Genomic DNA, 18,661 nt, shown 5'->3' with positions numbered 1-18,661 from the left:
GACCGAAGTACTTAAACAAAGGATGATTAGCTGAATATTTTATAGATTTCACTCATTTCAGGGTTCACTAAGGTTAACTCAGACAATCTTTATCATTTAAATATTTGGGAATTTAACAGTTTATCTATAGATAGATATAAGATAGATAGCTATATAGATAGCTAGCTAGATAGATAGATAAATAGATAGATAGATAAATAGATTGAGAGATAGATATATGGATAAAAATACAAAGATAGATAAATACATAGGTGAATGATTAACTTCTTGTAAAAGAACTAAAAGTGTTGCAAAAGCACACAAACTGGTAAAAATTACATGATTTTGCTCAAAACAATTTGAAAAACTCTTGAACTCCGTATTAACGTACTATTTTCCCGCATTTTGCAATCTTAATGTATGTCACAAACAAACTCTTCTTCCTACAGCTTTCAAAATCCCAGTTGCGCCTCCTGATTTTTATGAAGAATGATGGGTAGAAATATAAAAGTACGGCACACAAAAGGGCAGATGAATGAAAATTTGTAATTTTTTCAAAGTCATGTTTGTGCACAGTTTTATTTCTCCATATTAGTGCAAAATATGTAGGCACAATACGCAGTTTACAATCTGCAAGTGCACTTTTGTGCATATGCGCGAAGTCACGCGTAATTTGAACCTTAGCAGTTAATCCAACAAAATATGTTAAAACTGTTTTGAGCAAAAAGTATTTTCTAAATCAATGTTTTATTTCAATATAATTTTATGTACAGGTCTCAACAATATTTAGAGATTTAATATTTCTGTAGTTTAGCCATATATTCTGTATGTTTAATATTTCTGTAGTTTAGTCATATATTCTGTATGTTTAAATATGAAATGTGCTAGAAACCCAATCTTGATTTGGAGTTGGTATATATGTAAAGATATATTTATATATTATATATCCTGCTCTGACATCCCTCTGTATGATTATAGTGATCAATAATCCTAAGTATTACTGAGGGTGAGATGATTGGACTAAAAACTTAAAGAATTGAATTTAAAGGACCAGGATGCAAACCTTGTTAAAGGGATTGTTTATTTATTCTGTTTTCTAATCTGCAAAACAGGTTTAGTTTTGCACACTGCAAAATGCACATGTAGATACAAGAAAGTACTTCAATGTATATTATAGATATATCTATTAAGCACAAATTTGTGAATAAAATTAAAACAGACGCGAATATGTTAAATGTACATAGAAATAATGTACAGTAGCCACTGATTGCGTTTGTTGTACATTGTACCACGGGCAGCCGTAGTACATTTGAATTTAATTCCGAGCCGGGTCAACCTTTCCGGTCCCAGCTTGTACTGTACCTAGCTCTATTGACAGGACTAGCCGGTGCAACAAGGTTGGCGCGGTCAGACTTTTTGCTTCATATAGGTTCAATTTACTTTTACTAAAGGGGCAGATTTGCGTGGTACATCTAGTTAAATGCAATGTACATACAGGGTGCATGTACTGAATACCTTTATTGCAATATAGATAATTAATTTGTGCAAAAAATTTGCATAATTGCAATTTAAGTTTAGTCTAAACGTACACCGAGATATATTAGTTGACGCCGCTGTGATGATTTTCCATTTTATGAAAGTGCATATTTAGTATACACCCCTGGGATCACAAAAAGATGCAAAATAATGTGTTTGAGAAGGAGATATTTAAAAACCTAAAAAAAAGACGTAGTTATAATATTTGACCTCAATTGTAAAAAAGGAAGTCACAAATTTATTTTTATATTTCAAATTAGTTGGTTGTGGATTGTTAGTATTTTTTCGTTAATGAACTCATTGCATAATGCATACGGGAATTAAAAAAAATTATCTCATATATTTAAAAAGTTCTTATGAAAGAATTGCCATTTTTATTTGTTTATTTGTGTTTCTGAAAAAAAAATTAAACATTTTAAAATTTTCCTAATTTTAGGAAGTTTCTTGCGCGGCGTAGATGGCAAAGATGTGGTCAGGCAATACGAGCAATGAAGAGGATGTCAGGTAACATATAATTATATCAAAATTCAAAAGAAATTTAGGAAAAACTAATTACCATTTCTATCTGATGTTCCTGTAAATTATATGATATTAGTGTTTTCCACAAATCTAAAAAAAAGATTTTGAATTCTCTATTTTTAGAAGAACATTCCCTTTACACCATTTCAGAGCTATAAAATATCTCAAACTCTAGGTTTGATGCTGAAAAGGATTAGTTTGCCTAGAAAATATTAAATATCTCAAACTCTAGGTTTGATGCTGAAAAGGATTAGGTTGCCTAGAAAATAATAAATATTGCAAACTCTAGGTTTGATGCTGAAAAGGATTAGGTTGCCTAGAAAATATTAAATTTTGCAAACTCTAGGTTTGATGCTGAAAAGACAATCTTCCTTGAGTTTATCCCGAGCAGGTTCCAACGATTCTCTGTGCTCCACGCCACCTCTCTCTAGGTTAAACACTATTCGAATACAGTTCTCTTTAAATCTAATTATTGGGGATATTTGTCGGTAGAGCAACGGTTTACCAGTGCAATTGTAATTGCTGCATTATAGTTTACTATTTTTATTTTTATAACGTCTTTTAGTTTTTAACGTTTTTTCTTTCCTATTCTCACCTTACATTTAAAATATTCAAGTTTCACTTTAAACTTTTTGATCGAACGGGGGCCATTAGTTATTCAAACAGTAGATAGAAAAATTGTTTTTTTTTTTTTAGAAGTAATTCAAGAGAAGGATCTCCTCTCCTTGAAAGGTTTGTTTACAAATGAAATAAATACATAAATATTATGTCAAAACATTACACTGAAAATATCCAAGATCTTCAGAATGAATAATAGATTAATAAATGAAAGTATCCAACCGATTGAACACGTCCGGAGCTGAAAACTTTAGAATGGGATATCCTTAATCCCAATCAGTTAATTAATCTGGAGATTAATAACAAGAGAAGAACAAGCATTATTTAATCTCGAGATTAAGAAAAAGAGGAGATCAAGCATTGCTCTTGGTATCAACTATTCTAAAGTTTTGAGCTCTGAACAGATTTAAAATTCAAAAGCTTTGATCCAGTATGGTAGTTGATGTATGATCATAAAAAATCTAAATTATAATTTTAGTAGAAACAATTATTCTTTGATATCATAAAATCGAAATGAAGCAGGGGGGGGGGGGGGAGTAGTTTATCCTGATGATTGAAAAAGGGGTTGGGGGAGGGAGGATGACGATGCTTATTTTAAGTTTAGATCCTTGTTTTCCACGTCTAACTTGTTGTTAAATCATGATGATAAAATGAACTGACAATGAAGTGATGTAAGATAATTCTTATCTATATCATCTCAAGTTCTTTCTCTAACTTTCATCTCTGGGTTTACAAAAATGGTCAGGGTATTTACCCTTCACAGAGGGAAGGACGGCAATACCCAACAATCTTGAATCTGATCCACATTCTTTGCGTGCAAAACATCTTATTTTTTTCTTTAATCTATTAGAAATCGAAACTTGAAGACAAAATTAAATCATAAAAGTGGAATGTTTCGAGGTCGATCAATATGCAAAAGAAATATATCAATGATACATAATATTAATATCAACATCTATCAACATATTTGTTTAGAAAACATAAACCAGAAGAGAATGATGTATCATCAGAAAGTCAAGATCAAGGGGTCCCTGGAATGAACCAAGGGGCCCCTGGTTCTTGTCGAGATAGGGCCCCTAGGCTCAATCTTTTAGAGTCCAGGCTGAGAGAAGAACTTAGTTTAGAAACCCTGGTTTTCAGGTGAACACACAGATATAGAATCTAGACAAACTGATTTCATATATCACACACTTGTTGTCTAATCCTTTTCAACCTAATAGCTTGGATTCTTTTCAACCTAATAGCTTGGATTCTTATTATTTTCAACCTAATAGCTTGTCTAATCCTTTTCAACCTAATAGCTTGGATTCTTATTATTTCGAACTATGGAATCTACTAGTTTAAACAGTCAAAATTTGAAATAACAAAAAATGTATATCATCGGGGTGCAAAGATTGATATTTTAAGTTTCACGTTTAACTTAAGAAATGTGAAAGTAATAAGACTTGTTAATTTAATATGTTTTTAAGCATAACTTCTCTTATTGAATACCTACGGAGAAGAACATAAATGTTATGAATTTCTAATATTTAACCTAACAAAGAAAATGAGTATTTCCTCAAACTATATTATTTTAATCCCTATATCTTTGAAACCCAATGTGGTTGATATTTCAAACTATGAATCCTGTTAGATCAAATATCAATGGATTTCACCATCAGGTTGCACAGATATCGGGATTAGAAAATTTGGTTAATTCCTGGGAAAGAATTTAATGAATTTGAGCTACTTCGCTGTTCTACCTACCTCTGGTTTAAATTTGAACCACCGATACAAAGTTTAGGATTAAGGAAGTAGTTGAGTTGGTAAAGTTGATCCTGCGATATAGGCAGTTCAAATTCATTCAATTCTCTCCCAGGACACACTAAAGTTTACTAAGCTTATTTAAACAGTTTTTTTACACATAATACTTTTGATATTTTACAAATACAGACACATTTAAACAGTTTACAGACACATTTAAACAGTTTACAGACACATTTAAACAGTTTACAGACACATTTAAACATTTTAAAGACACATTTAAACAGTTTACAGACACATTTAAACAGTTTACAAACACATAAAGAAGACCAAGCTAGACCAGATGTAAATACAAACTATAACAAACTAAAAGATAATCTAAATGTTTAGAAAACAAGATATTGACGAAAAGAATGAGATAAAGAAGAAAGAAGACCCAGAAAAACTCAGAAACTAGAGTTCCATCATTCATAATTCTTTCTATTCCTATTTTTATTCCTAACTTATTCTTATTCCTAACTTATTCTTATTCCTATACCTATTCTTATTTCTATAACTATTCTTATTCCAAATCCTTCCTTCCCCATATTCTAAGTCCATTCTTACAACTGCTACTATTCTTACTCTTTTTTAACCTATTCCATGGAATGTTATCCTGCTAATTAAGATATTTCTCCTATTTTAATCCTAATGCTCGAGTATGTTGTTTGTTTTGTATCACTATTCGTTTGAAATAATACAAAAAGAAAAAAGGATAAGTATTTAACCAAGAACACTTCTCCTATACTTCCTTGTGTTTAATTTCCTAGAATTCCTTGAATCTATTTCATGGATTTGTAACTTGAATCATGCTAAAATTTCAATATCTATTCTTATTTATCTATTTATTTATGGTGACATTATTTATCTAAAATAAAATTAAGAAATTAATTCATTTCTGAACGAGAAGATGGGTATTATCATTTAGTCCTAATATATAATTTCTTGATTGATTTACGTGGGTTTGTGTATTTGAATTTTTCCCATATTTAATATATTGATGTCAAATAAAACTATTTTGGTTTCTTTATTTGAAAGGGTGAAATATTTTAAAATTAAATATTGGTTTAATCATATCAAAAACTTGACTTTAGAAATATTTTTAAATCTTCTTGTTACGTCTTATTTTGAAGATTCTTAATAAAGGAATTAAAATAAGTTTAAAATTGGAGTATTCAAAACTAAACAAATTCAAGAGAAAAGATTAAAATTCATTAAAAATTAAAATTTTATTTAGTTTTATTATTATTTGACATTGTTACTATTATATGTGCAGTAACTATGTTACTTGTGTACAGTAACTAACTATTATACTGTAACGTTTATACTTGAAAGTTAACAGTTTTCTTATTAAGTTGCTAAACTGTCGCCAGAATTAACAATAAGACTTTGTACAAAAACATTGTTTAAATATCATAAAATAAATATTTTAAGATTGTATTGTAAAGAAATTATAGCAAAATAAGAAAAAGTCAGGGAGATAAGGAAAAATATTAGAAAAACGGAAAAGAGGAGAAAAATATAGGTAAAGCAGGAGAACAGTAATGAAAAAGGCAATGAAACAGAAAAAACAGAGGCCGAATTTAAAGAATTTAAGCCGTGGCATAAATTTGAGTCGCGGCTTAAATATGGTTAGTTCCACTTAAAATTGTATTCAATGTTTCAAGATTTAAGCCGGCGCTCCATTCAAACCGGTTTTTAGCTGATTTAAGACGCGGCTCAAATTCATTAAACTCGGACACAGGAGGAGCAATTATTGAAGAAGAGAACAGAAAAATAAGAAATCAAAGAGATGGAGAATAGGAGACCAATATGACTTTACAAATACAAATACAAAGACAAAATCGTCTACGCTAAATATCGCGATTGCACATTAGGTGTGAAGGTAAATATATGAAGATGCACAGATAAATAGATAAATAGATAAATAGATGGATAGATGGATAGATTGATAGTTTCACGAATTTACAGATGTTACTTAGTAGATAAACGTATACACACAAAAAAGTGGAGGGTAAGACCGAAGGACATGTATGTACATATTGTACAATGTACATTTTATATTTTATTGTATCTTGATAGATAGACGAATAAATAGATTATTAGATAGATAATAGCTAGATTTTTAGATAAATAATATAATGATTGATAATAGATAGATTAATATTAGATAGATAACAGATAGATTAATAAATAGATAACAGAAAGAGTATAAGTAGTAATAAGATTATTAGATAGATAATAGATGGATTATTAGATAGATAATAGATAGATTATTAGATAGATAATAGATGGATTATTTGATAACAGAAATGTAATAATAGATTATTAAATACAGAACTATTATAGAGTATACAGAACTACAAAGAAACGTAATAAAAAAGGAAATTTTATGAAAAAACGGTATTTTTTGCAAATGAATTAAGAGTATATGTAAAGTATTTGAAAAAGCAAATATTCCAGCAAAACTAAGATGTCTGTTGTAAACCTGCACAACTACGCATAAACCATTCCCGGTTCTTTTTCAGCGTTGGTCGGTTTTAACTAAGATTGTTTATAGCACTTCAACTAATCGATTTTAAGGGTGTCAATGTTGCAAATACAAATTCTTTGTCAGTATCCTCCTTCCCCCCCCCTCCACCCTCCCCTATTGCAAAAAATCTGCTTAAAACTGCTTCATAAACTTGCACAAAGTCAAGATTTTAGCCTTTGGTCAACTAAACTAAATAGAGAGAAAAACAATTTTTTTCAAAATTTTTTTTTTGACAGATTTTTCTCCCTCATTGAAAAACTTAGACTTTCACCGAGTTTTCAAAAAAATATCAGTTGGGAAGAATATTTTCCCTAAAACCCCGAAGCACAGTTTTATGAGAATTTGATTAGAGACCAAAGTGAAATATTTCAAACCTAGTTACATAGGATAGAGGCATAGATAGATAGATGAGGAGTACATAGATTTATACAGATGGATATACATATAGATAAACAGCTAGATAGATGGATAGCTGCAGAAGACATTGAACGCTAAAAAAGGATTTGGAAAGGACACTTATAACTCTAATTTATAACCAATATAATCGATATCATCAATAAAAAACATGGAAAATACAGCCGGTTTTCCATTAAAAGATATTTATTTCTGACCATTTTCCCATCGTTTCTATAAAAGAAACCCACATTATTAAAGAAATCAGAAATGAAAATAATCAGTTTTAAAACAGAAAATTATTGATAACTTTTGCATTCTTGATTGAATTGCTAAAACAAAGGTATATAGACGTTCACGTTTTGTATCGAAAATATAAGACTAGGATGAGAGGTAAGATCTTCAGTTCCCAAGAAGGGTCAAATTAGGAAAATTTCGATAATTTAGAAAATTTAGATAATTTAGAAAATTTAGATAATTTAGAAAATTTAGATAATTTAGAAAATTTAGATAATTTAGAAAATTTAGATAATTTAGAAAATTTAGATATAAAATCCAACAGAGTTCAAGATATGTACTTGAGAACCTAATTTGTACTAAAGTACTTGATATTTACTTAAAGGGAGTGACCGGCTATGTAAGGTGGTTGAACTGATTATGCAGTGTTGAGGAAAACTTCTTTCGGATTCATTTGAGACATATTACACTTTTTAAAGATCTGTAAATCCTGAGTTTGAGCGCAAATTCGACGTTCAAAACTCCTAATTTGGGGGTGGATACGTTTTCAGAATTAGTTTTTTGTTTAATTATTAAATAACGACAAAGAAAAATAAAGTAAAAATTATACAGTAATCTAATTAAATGGTTAGGAACATATATCTCAAAAGAAATTTGTCAAAAAATCAATGCTAGAATCGATTATTTCGTTTTCATTATTATATTGAGTTTCTAATTTTCTTTGAATTTATTTACAGATTTCTTCAAATTCTTCAAATGTCGTCTTTTCAATTATTATTCTAGAAAATCTGCGAAAACTTTGTGAATCATGAGAAACCAGAATAATGAGATAATAGAAACTAATGATTGAACAAGATTACTTATTTTCGATGATAAGATTAATTTTTATTTTCTCAACATGCTCCTATACATGACGTCTGTAGTTTATTGTAGAACTTTTTTACATTTTGTGAAATCGTTTTTTAATTATCTTTAAAAAACTAATTCTGAAAGCGTATCCACCGCAAAGTAGAAGTTTTGAACATCGAATTTACGATCAAACTCAGGATTTACAGATCTTTAAAAAGTTTAATATGTCTCAAATGATTCCGAAAGAAGTTTTCCACAACACTGCATACTCAGTTCAACCACCTTACATAGCCGGTCACTCCCTTTAAGTACATTTATGTACTCTGCTACGATAGTGTATTCAGACACAAACATGAAACCATTAATAAATCCTGACAGTTGGTAGAATTGTATCCTTAGCTTGGAATTTAGTACTTCATGGATTAAGTGCACCCATGTGCTCGCTATGCACCATTGAACCCATTGCATTCAGTGCACCGTGCTCGATGCAACCATGCCTGCTAGCTGAGCGCAGTTTGCATGTGTGATCGCATTTAAACCTTTTAGCGCATTTATCAATTAAATATGTATTACAGGGTTCACCAATATATATTAAGGTAGGATTATTTAATAGGCAAATAAACAATATACATCCTTTACACCTTTTTGGTAGTACGAAAATACTGTCTGATAGTGTTACGCTTTCAAAATGATCGATATAAAAATAATTTTGTCCCAATTAAATCTAAAAATATGAACAAAACGACTTAAATCTTATAATTCACCTTTATTCTTTAAAATGAGACAATTGTATTGTATTCACCATTTTAGAAAGCTTTATTGGAGTTATATAAAATTATCAATATTTTAATCATTTATTCATTTTCAAATATCGAAGATGATTTTAATGTCGTCATCACTTCATTTTTATGTTTATTGATCCACCCTTTACTATATTTAGAACAAGCGTGCCTTTTTATATCTATCTTAGTCTAACCTAATCTAAAATAGTTTAGTCATGCATGGGGATGAGAAGGATGAAAAATATAGAGAAGGAATGAGAAAGATAAGAATAAGGTATGAGAAGGATGAAAAAATAGAGAAGGAATGAGAAAGATAAGAATAAGGGATGAGAAGGATGAAAAATATACAAAAGGAATGAGAAAGATAAGAATAAGGTATGAGAAGGATGAAAATTATAGAGAAGGAATGAGAAAGATAAGAATAGGGATGAGAAGGATGAAAATTATAGAGAAGGAATGAGAAAGATAAGAATAGGGATGAGAAGGATGAAAAATATAGAGAAGGAATGAGAAAGATAAGATTAAGAGATGAGAAGGATGAAAAATATAGAGAAGGAATGAGAAAGATAAGAATAAGGGATGAGAAGGATGAAAAATATAGAGAAGGAATGAGAAAGATAAGAATAAGGGATGAGAAGGATGAAAAATATAGAGAAGGAATGAGAGAGATAAGAATAAGGGATGAGAAGGATCGATTAAGGTTCTAAATGGGGACTATGTGAGAATGACGGACGTTTAAAGGGAATGACGGACGTTTAAAGGGAATGTGGAAAAATCTTGAAAAAAGAGTTCACCATTTTTTGAGATATGATGGATAGTTCTTTATCAATTACTAAGAAAAGAATTAGTGGACCCCCCCCCCCCTTCCCAAAATCACATGTTGGTTTAACTAGATACCTTTTTATAGGTATCAATTCAGTTCAGTTTTTTGGATACCAAATTTTAAACTATATTTAATATCCGATGAGTATATTTTGCTTAATTAAATCTCTTATTAAGATAAGATAAAAAATATAAGTCCAGGCACCTTTACCCCCCCCCCCCCTCCTCCTTCTCCCATCATCATCTATCAATGATGTAAGGTTGAGAGTGTATCTAAACCCTCCTTTCTTGAGCTCTATGATTATCTTTGAGAAGGCTTGGTTTGCTTCTAATGGTGTACTGCACGCAGATATACTTCGTCTATTTTTCATCTATACTTCATCTATTCTTCATCTATACTTCATCTGTACTTTATCTATATTCTATACTTCATCCATACTTCATATATATTCTATACTTCATCTGTACTTCATCTATACTTCATCTATACTTCGTCTATACTTCATCTATATTCTATACTTCATCTGTACTTCATCTATATTCTATACTTCGTCTACACTTCATCTTTATTGCAACTATACTTCATCTATACTTCATCTATACTTCATCTATATTCTATACTTCACCTATATTCTATACTTCATCTATATTCTCTACTTCATCTGTACTTCATCTATATTCTATACTTCGTCTATACTTCGTCTATACTTCGTCTATACTTCGTCTATACTTCGTCTATACTTCACTTCGTCTATACTTCGTCTATACTTCGTCTATACTTCGTCTATACTTCGTCTATACTTCGTCTATACTTCGTCTATACTTCGTCTATACTTCGTCTATACTTCGTCTATACTTCATCTATATTTCATCTATACTTCATCTATGCTTTATTTATGCTTCATCTACACTTCATCTATACTTCATGTATACTTCAATTATACTTCATCTGTACTTCATCTATTTTTCATCTATACTTCATCTAAACTTCATCTATGCTTCATCTATACTTCATCTATACTTCATCTATACTTCATCTATACTTCATCTATATTTCATCTTTCATCAAACTTAAGCTATACTAAATCATTACGTAATCTATACTTCGTTTAAACTTAAAGAATTGATAGATCGATAGAAGAACGATCTAAAACAGTTGATAGGTAGATAGAAGATAGATCTAGAAAAGTTGATAGATAGATAGAAGAAAGATCTAAAACAGTTGATACATAGAAATAAGATAGATCTAAAACAGTTGATAGATAGATAGAAGATAGATCTAAAACAGTTCATAGATAGATAGAAGAAAGTTCTAAAATAGTTGATAGATAGATAGAAGATATATCCAAAACAGTAGATAGAGAAATAGAAGATAGATCTAAAACAGTTGATAGATAGATAGAAGATAGATCTAAAACAGTTGATAGATAGATAGAAGATTGATCTAGAATAGTTGATAGGTAGATAGAAGGTAGATCGAAAACAGTTGATAGATAGATAGAAGATAGATCCAAAACAGTAGATAGAGAAATAGAAGATAGATCTAAAACAGTTGATAGATAGATAGAAGATTGATCTAGAATAGTTGATAGGTAGATAGAAGGTAGATCTAAAACAGTTGATAGATAGATAGAAGATTGATCTAAAACAGTTGATAGGTAGATAGAAGATTGATCTAAAATAGTTGATAGATAGATAGAAGATAGATCTAAAATAGTTGATAGATAGATAGAAGATTGATCTAAAATGGTTGATAGATAGATAGAAGATAGATCTAGAACAGTTGATAGATAGATAGAAGATAGATCTAAACCAGTTGATAGATAGATAGAAGATAGGTCTAGAACAGTTGATAGGTAGATAGAAGATAGATCTAAAACAGTTGATAGATAGATAGAATATAGATCTAAAACAGTTGATAGATAAATAGAAGATATATCTAAACCAGTAGATAGAAAGATAGAATATAGATCTAAATTAGTTGATAGATAAAAAGAATATAGATCTAAAAAAGTTGATAGATAAATAGAAGATAGATCTAGAATAGTTAATAGGTAGATAGAAGATAGATCTAAAACAGTAGATAGATAGATAGATAGATAGAAGATAGATCTAAAACAGTTGATAGATAGATAGAAGATAGATATAAAACAGTAGATAGATAGATGATGAAAGGATAAATGTTAAATCGTACTCAGCATTCCAGAATATAATTGGTCTTGAAGAAACGATATGGCGTATGCGAGGCACGATACTATAACTAGGGATACAGACAGACATAGACACAGACATAGATATAGATATAGACATAGATATATATATATAGACATAGACATTAGACATAGATATAGACATAAACATAGATATAGACATAGATATAGACATAGATATAGATATAGATAAAGACATATATATAGACATTTACATAGATAATAGATATAGATATAGAAATATACATATAAATATATGTATAGACATAGACATAGACATAGACATACACTTATAACTTATATAGTGTGTAGTTTTATATACCAAACAATTTTTTGGTTGAGGATCCAATGTGAAGGGTTTATAAGAGTATAAAGTGGGAGATGTAAGAAAATAGTTCCTTGTGTTGAGTTCAGTGTGAAAACTTATCTTCTTTCATCTTGTCTCGTAGGTTCTGTGATAATTCTAAAATTATCTGTGTGTATTTTTAAAATATATATTTTCTAGTTTTTAATTTATTCTAAAATGGTTTACAGTAGCCTGGTTAGGGCCAATAAACTTATTTTGCATGATTTATTGCTAAATTGTATGAAAATAAACTGGTTATTGTGTCTGAAGGGAGGTTTAGTATTCATGGTGTTAACTGCTTATCACGAAATAAACTTACGCAGATTTTACGATTCAAGAAATGTTGATATCTTTTTTTAAACTGTTAAAATATTAAAGGGATTGTTTTGTAATTTTGAAGAAAGTCTCTCCTACGAAGGTTTATTACGCTAGTAGTTTAATTATTAAAGTTGCCACTGAAGATTATAAAGGATCATGTAGGGGTGTACACAGGGAGGGACTTAGCTCCCTCTACCCCCCTCTACCCTGGAAGATTGGTAAAGTAAACCCCCCTGCCTGCAAATATAACACCCCCCTGGGTCAGAGTATAGTAAATTAAGATTATCAGGGTGGACTCTAAAGTTAGTATTATGGACTCATGGCGTTTGTTGTCTGTACTCATGAGTTGGTTTTTTGTAGTATTTATGAGTTATTTGTTCTCAAATTCATGAGTTGGCCCTAGGCATGAGTTTGGGTGTACATGTGAGTTGGATGTATATAATATCTTATTCATTTGCATGATTTGGATGTACTAATATTGACTTGGATTGATTGTAATTATGAGTTGGTTGTACTGATATTGAGTTGGTTGTACTTATATTAAGTACTCATGAGTTGGTTCTATTATTGAGTTGGTTGTACTCACGCTGAGTTAATTGTAATTGGTTGTATGCATTGGTTGTACTCATGAAAAGGGTGGATCAATCCTACAACCAGTTTAAATGTGTAAATAAAGATAGAAACATTTTTTAGTAATTTTGTGCATGAAACCTCTCCTTCTTTTGCTATAGTGCACACAGCACATTTCTTATTTTTCTTGACAAGCATATGTTTATATATTTGTTTATCTATTCATCAGTTTTATCTAACTCTCTCTATGCAAACGTATCTATCTGTCTATCTATCTGTTTATGCAAGTATCTAACTACCTATTCAACTGAAGAACTATCTATCTATCCCTCTATCTATTCCGTCATCCATCCATCTAATGTCAGGCTAGGAATTCTTCGATCATTGTGTACATGATAGATATCCATGTATTCGTCTATAGATAAATATCTGGTAGAATTCAATTCTTATATTCAGTAAATATAAAAATACTAGGCTTTTAAGTTTTAAGTGTTGATTTGTTAGCCACCATTTTTTATAAAACTTTAAATGAATTGTGTCTTTCCTACAATTTCTGATTTTCTAATCCCCATAACTTTGCAATCAAATGTTGTAGACCTTAGATATTTCAATCTATCAATACTGGGTTTCTGAACATCCCATTGCCGGTTCAAAGGAACTGAGTTTTAGCCACAAATTCAAATGTTCTAATCCCTATATCTTTGCAACCCGATGGTGTAAACCTGTGATATTGCAAACTGCAACTATTTGATCAAACAGATTTCATAGTTTGAAATATCTAAGATCTACGACATTGGGTCACAAAGATAGTTTAGCGGTCACAAAGATGGTAGGTAGTTTAGCGACCTGATTAATTCATTAAATTCTGTCTCTGGTAATCTAAATCTTTTTCTTATTGAAGAGAAGTTAAATAAACGAATATTTCAAATCTTAAATTATTAAAGTTTATTTCTTCCTATGGAGATAAATTCAACTGATTCTTACATTTAGCATTTTACTCTGGTTGTACGTGAGTGTGACCAGTTATAGCTTTATATTTAGAATTTTACTCTGGTTGTACGTGAGTGTGACTGTGACCAGTTATATTTTTATATTTAGAATTTTACTCTAGTTGTACTTGAGTGTGACCAGTTATATTTTTATATTTAGAATTTTACTCTAGCTGTACGTGAATGTGACCAGTTATATTTTTACATTTAGAATTTTACTCTAGTTGTCCATGACTTACTATTAATAATGAAAATATATTTTTAGAATATATCATTTTCTCTCAAAAATATGTAAATTAAATGTATTATTCAGATAAAAACTTCCAATTCTTGTCTCGTTGAATAATTATCCATGAGCATGTATATAAGTGAAGTATGGTAAGTTATCACCACTACCTTGTCACACAACTGCAAACATAAATTATTCATTTTAGGAATAATTTAGGAGTTAGATCCTATAAATACATCGGACACACAGACAAACGATTGAACAAACACACAGCAGGTAGTGATTGGCAATAACTTTATTCGTTTTCTAGAAAGGAATTGAGTCTTTGAAACAAACTCTGACTATCGTATCCCTACATTTGCGCAACCCAATGTCCCAAATCTGAGATATTTCAACCTATGAATTCTTAGTTTGAAATATCAAAGGTTTACACCACCAAGTTGCAAAGATATATGGATTATAAAATTTGAGTTTGTGGCAAAGAAAATATAAAACTGTGTATTCTCTGCGAAAGTTTTATCCTAAGAAAAATATATTGAAAAACTTTAACATTTTATTTCTTCTTTATGTTTCTCAGATTTTAAAGGTCCAAAAAGGTCAATTTATTGCTTTAAATAAACCAATTAACATGACACAGCAAAAGTGCAGTGTAATAATTGATATATTAAATTACTACTAAAACTATGTGCTTGGAAACAACATATATTCGAAAGTATTGCTAAAATGTCGTTTTCCTATTCCACAGTTTTCTGGTTCTAATTGTAAAAGCAAAAACGTGCTCGATCAGAGCAGAAAATTAAAATAAAGTAGAAAAGGCCCAGAGGGGTATATTTGCAGTGATGAATTTACAAATACAAAAAAGCATAAATAAATTGTACACTCTCACAAAAATTCAAAATTTTTTAATCCATACGCAGTCTGCAATGTGCTAGTAATTTTTACATCACAAAAAAAACTGAAAAAATAGGATGAGTTTGAGAAAAGTAAAACAATTTTAAAACAGTAAAAAATCATTGAATTGTATGATTTTGAAAATTTACCCTGAGCTCCTGAAGAATATTGGTCAGGACCCTGTATTGATGGAGGACAAAGTGCACAATAAAGTTGAGAATAAAAGCATTGTTTTCCTGATTTCCTGTTTACTTCTCAATATTTGTCAATTCTTCATTGTAGGTTTAGATAGGTTCAGATATATTACGTAATTATAGCAGATTAGAGCTGAAAACTTTATACCAATATATAAATCACTAAATTGTCTACTTGAACCCTTCCGTCCCCATAGTGTTGCCAATTCAATTGTTTTAGAGTTTATTTAGATACAGGAGGGTTCAGCTATAATACAGCTCCGAGCTCTTGAGCTCTCCTGCTGAAGGAGCAATTAGATGATGTTATGTATGTTATGTTAAAAATTGTTATACAAATGTTTCTTCAGAAATATATAATTTGAATTGCATTGAATTCAATATACGGGCTTTAGGCAAAGGAATTGAGTCTTTGTCACAAACTATGATTTTCTAATCTCTTTATCTTTGCAACCCAAAGCCGTAGACCTTAGATATTTCAAACTATGAATTCTGTTAGATGAAAGAATCTTAGTTTGAAAGGTGGAAAAAATATAGATATTAAAAAATCTATATTTGTTCCAAAGACTCAATTCCTTTCAAAGAATTATTTTATTCTTATGATCCTCACGTTGTGCTTTGATTAACTCCATGTAAAGACAGACATACGACATCGTTAAAGAAAAGGTCTAAATAATATTTTTATCAGTACACTTTCAAAATATCCGCGAAAATATTTGTAAAAAACCGCGAGTATTTTCTTGAAATACACACAACAAACAGATTATCGACAATTAAACTCTATGATTAAAAGATTTCATNTTGGGCGGGGGCTTTTTTCTATTTTTTATGTTTGCCATTTTGTTTGATTAAAAAGATTTTCAACCTGGTGTTTTAAATATATAGTTTTTTTGTTTGTCTGAACCTGTATGCTTGTTTGCATGGTTGCTTGTTTCATTGTTTGCTTTTTTTTTTGCCAGTTTGTTTGTCTGCTCTGTCTGTTGAGCGATCTTTATGATTTGTAATTCAAGTATAACCTGCATGGTATAACCACATACAATTCTACATATATTCAGGGCAGGGTTACCCGGAAAGAATGAGACGTCAATGACGACCCAAAATCTCAATCCGAAGGTTTCTATGTCTTCTGCATTAAATATAGCAAAGAATTAAACAAATGAATCAAAACATTAAACCGTGGGTTCCAAGATAAATAGATGCAGAATCTGTACTGGTTGTCCCTGTATTGGCTCATACATTGTGGGTAACCCTGTATTTTTGAAGAGATGGGTTTTAAAGGTGAAAATCATAAAACTTGCGGGATAAGGTTGTATTCAAACCTTTACAGAAAACAGGATCGTTTTAAACTATTAATCTACCAATCTATCAATCAAAATCTTTTATTTTTTAATCCGTGAAATAAAAAAAAATAATTCATTGGTTGATCAGTTATTACTAAAGAAAAGTAAAAAATGATAGAGCAGGTTTTGGTAAATCATTTTCAAGAAGATCAGCGCTAATAACTTTTGCATCGACGATATGAGCTAAAATAAATCTTTAGTTATACAATAAATCAATTGGTCTCTATTGTGCAGAACAATTAACCCTATTTCGATTTTCGACTGACGTCTGTTTTACCCAAAATAGACTGGTTGGGGGGCACAGTGACCCCTCCCCCTCTATTTCCTTATTGTAATACAAATCTATAACATATGGTACATGTTAAGAATTCCTTGGGCTTCACTTTAATAATCTGAAGAAAAAAATGTTTAGCAAAAATGTGAAAATATTTAATCTAATATCATTTACCGTCTGAGATATTAAAAGTCTACGACGGATTGCAAAGATATAATATATAGGGTAAATCAAAATAATGACAAGAACTTAGTTTTTCAGTAAATTAAATCATTGAAATTGCACTCTCAGACGAAAAAAAAGAAATATTATTAAGATCATTTACGTTTTGGAAATTTTCAAATCTCAGCGTAATCTCTTGAGTGTTAGGTACTAAAAAGATACACCATAGATTCCTGTCACGTCATGTATTGCATAGAGTTGTAAAGGGATAAATAAGTTTCACCTTAATCTAAAACAGTTTATATTATTTACAAACTGTCTTTTAGGGGAAGGAAGGAGAGGGGTGTTTTTTTAATAAAGAATATTTTATTTTGACCTGTACTCACGTTGAAGCGGTGAATAAACAGTAAATATTATTCGTTCATAATCAGTGCTAATCATTTAATGTATCCAGTCATACTATCCATCTATCCAGTCATACTATCCATCTATCCAGTCATACTATCCATCTATTCAGTCATCTTTATTTTCGAAAAACCGATATTTTTGTTTGTATCCAACAAACGTGAAATTAGTCTTTGCATCCTTCATATATTTGTAAATATTATAATAAATATTTTTGAAAAGTTTTTCATAATTTAAAGTTTGATTCTGATTCAAGAAATGCAATCTGAAATGTCAGAGATCAGAAAAAGAGGGCAAGTGAGAAAATTAAACCTTCCCTCCCAAACCCTCCGACTTTATGCAAATAAAGTTAAACTGTGTGCAGTGTGCATGTGCAATATGGTTTCTGGGTTGAGATGATCATCTAAACCCTGAACTTTAAACACGAATTTACAACTTTTTATGATTTTAGAATAATTCAAATTCCAGAGTTTTGGAATAAATAATATCAACTTGAAATTCGTGGCTCATTAAGTGTTTTCAGATTTTTTTCGTTAAGTGATTTAAGCTCTTAAATGTTTTTTTCAATTGTTTCCATTTTTTCATCATATACATTGATGTAAAAATAACAGCCTGATTTTTTAAAAATTTTTCTGTTTTCTTTAGTGAATTTGCAAAAAAAATATTGAAAAATCTGGATTTTCGGC

General features: G+C 30.1%; 1 protein-coding gene across 2 annotated transcripts in view; it reads left to right on the top strand.

Annotated features, from left to right (window-relative positions):
- The window catches only part of LOC111701334 (myosin light chain kinase family member 4), a 39,397-nt gene extending 33,523 nt beyond the window's left edge, over positions 1-5,874 (top strand). For both annotated transcript variants that reach the window (XM_023472580.1, XM_023472579.1), the window contains 5 exons: positions 1,952-2,019; positions 2,381-2,465; positions 2,731-2,766; positions 3,628-3,792; positions 4,786-5,874. In XM_023472580.1, coding sequence (XP_023328348.1) covers positions 1,952-2,019; positions 2,381-2,465; positions 2,731-2,766; positions 3,628-3,792; positions 4,786-4,852 — 421 coding nt within the window. In that variant the 3' untranslated portion in view covers positions 4,853-5,874. The remainder of the gene's footprint in view (positions 1-1,951; positions 2,020-2,380; positions 2,466-2,730; positions 2,767-3,627; positions 3,793-4,785) is intronic.
- The last annotated feature ends 12,787 nt before the right edge of the window (positions 5,875-18,661 follow it).

The sequence above is a fragment of the Eurytemora carolleeae genome, unplaced genomic scaffold (assembly GCF_000591075.1).
Source record: "Eurytemora carolleeae unplaced genomic scaffold, Eaff_2.0 scaffold118, whole genome shotgun sequence".
NCBI classification, from domain to species: Eukaryota; Metazoa; Arthropoda; class Copepoda; order Calanoida; family Temoridae; genus Eurytemora; species Eurytemora carolleeae.
Note: the sequence above shows the minus strand (reverse complement) of the source record. Positions and strands in the feature narration are given on the sequence as shown.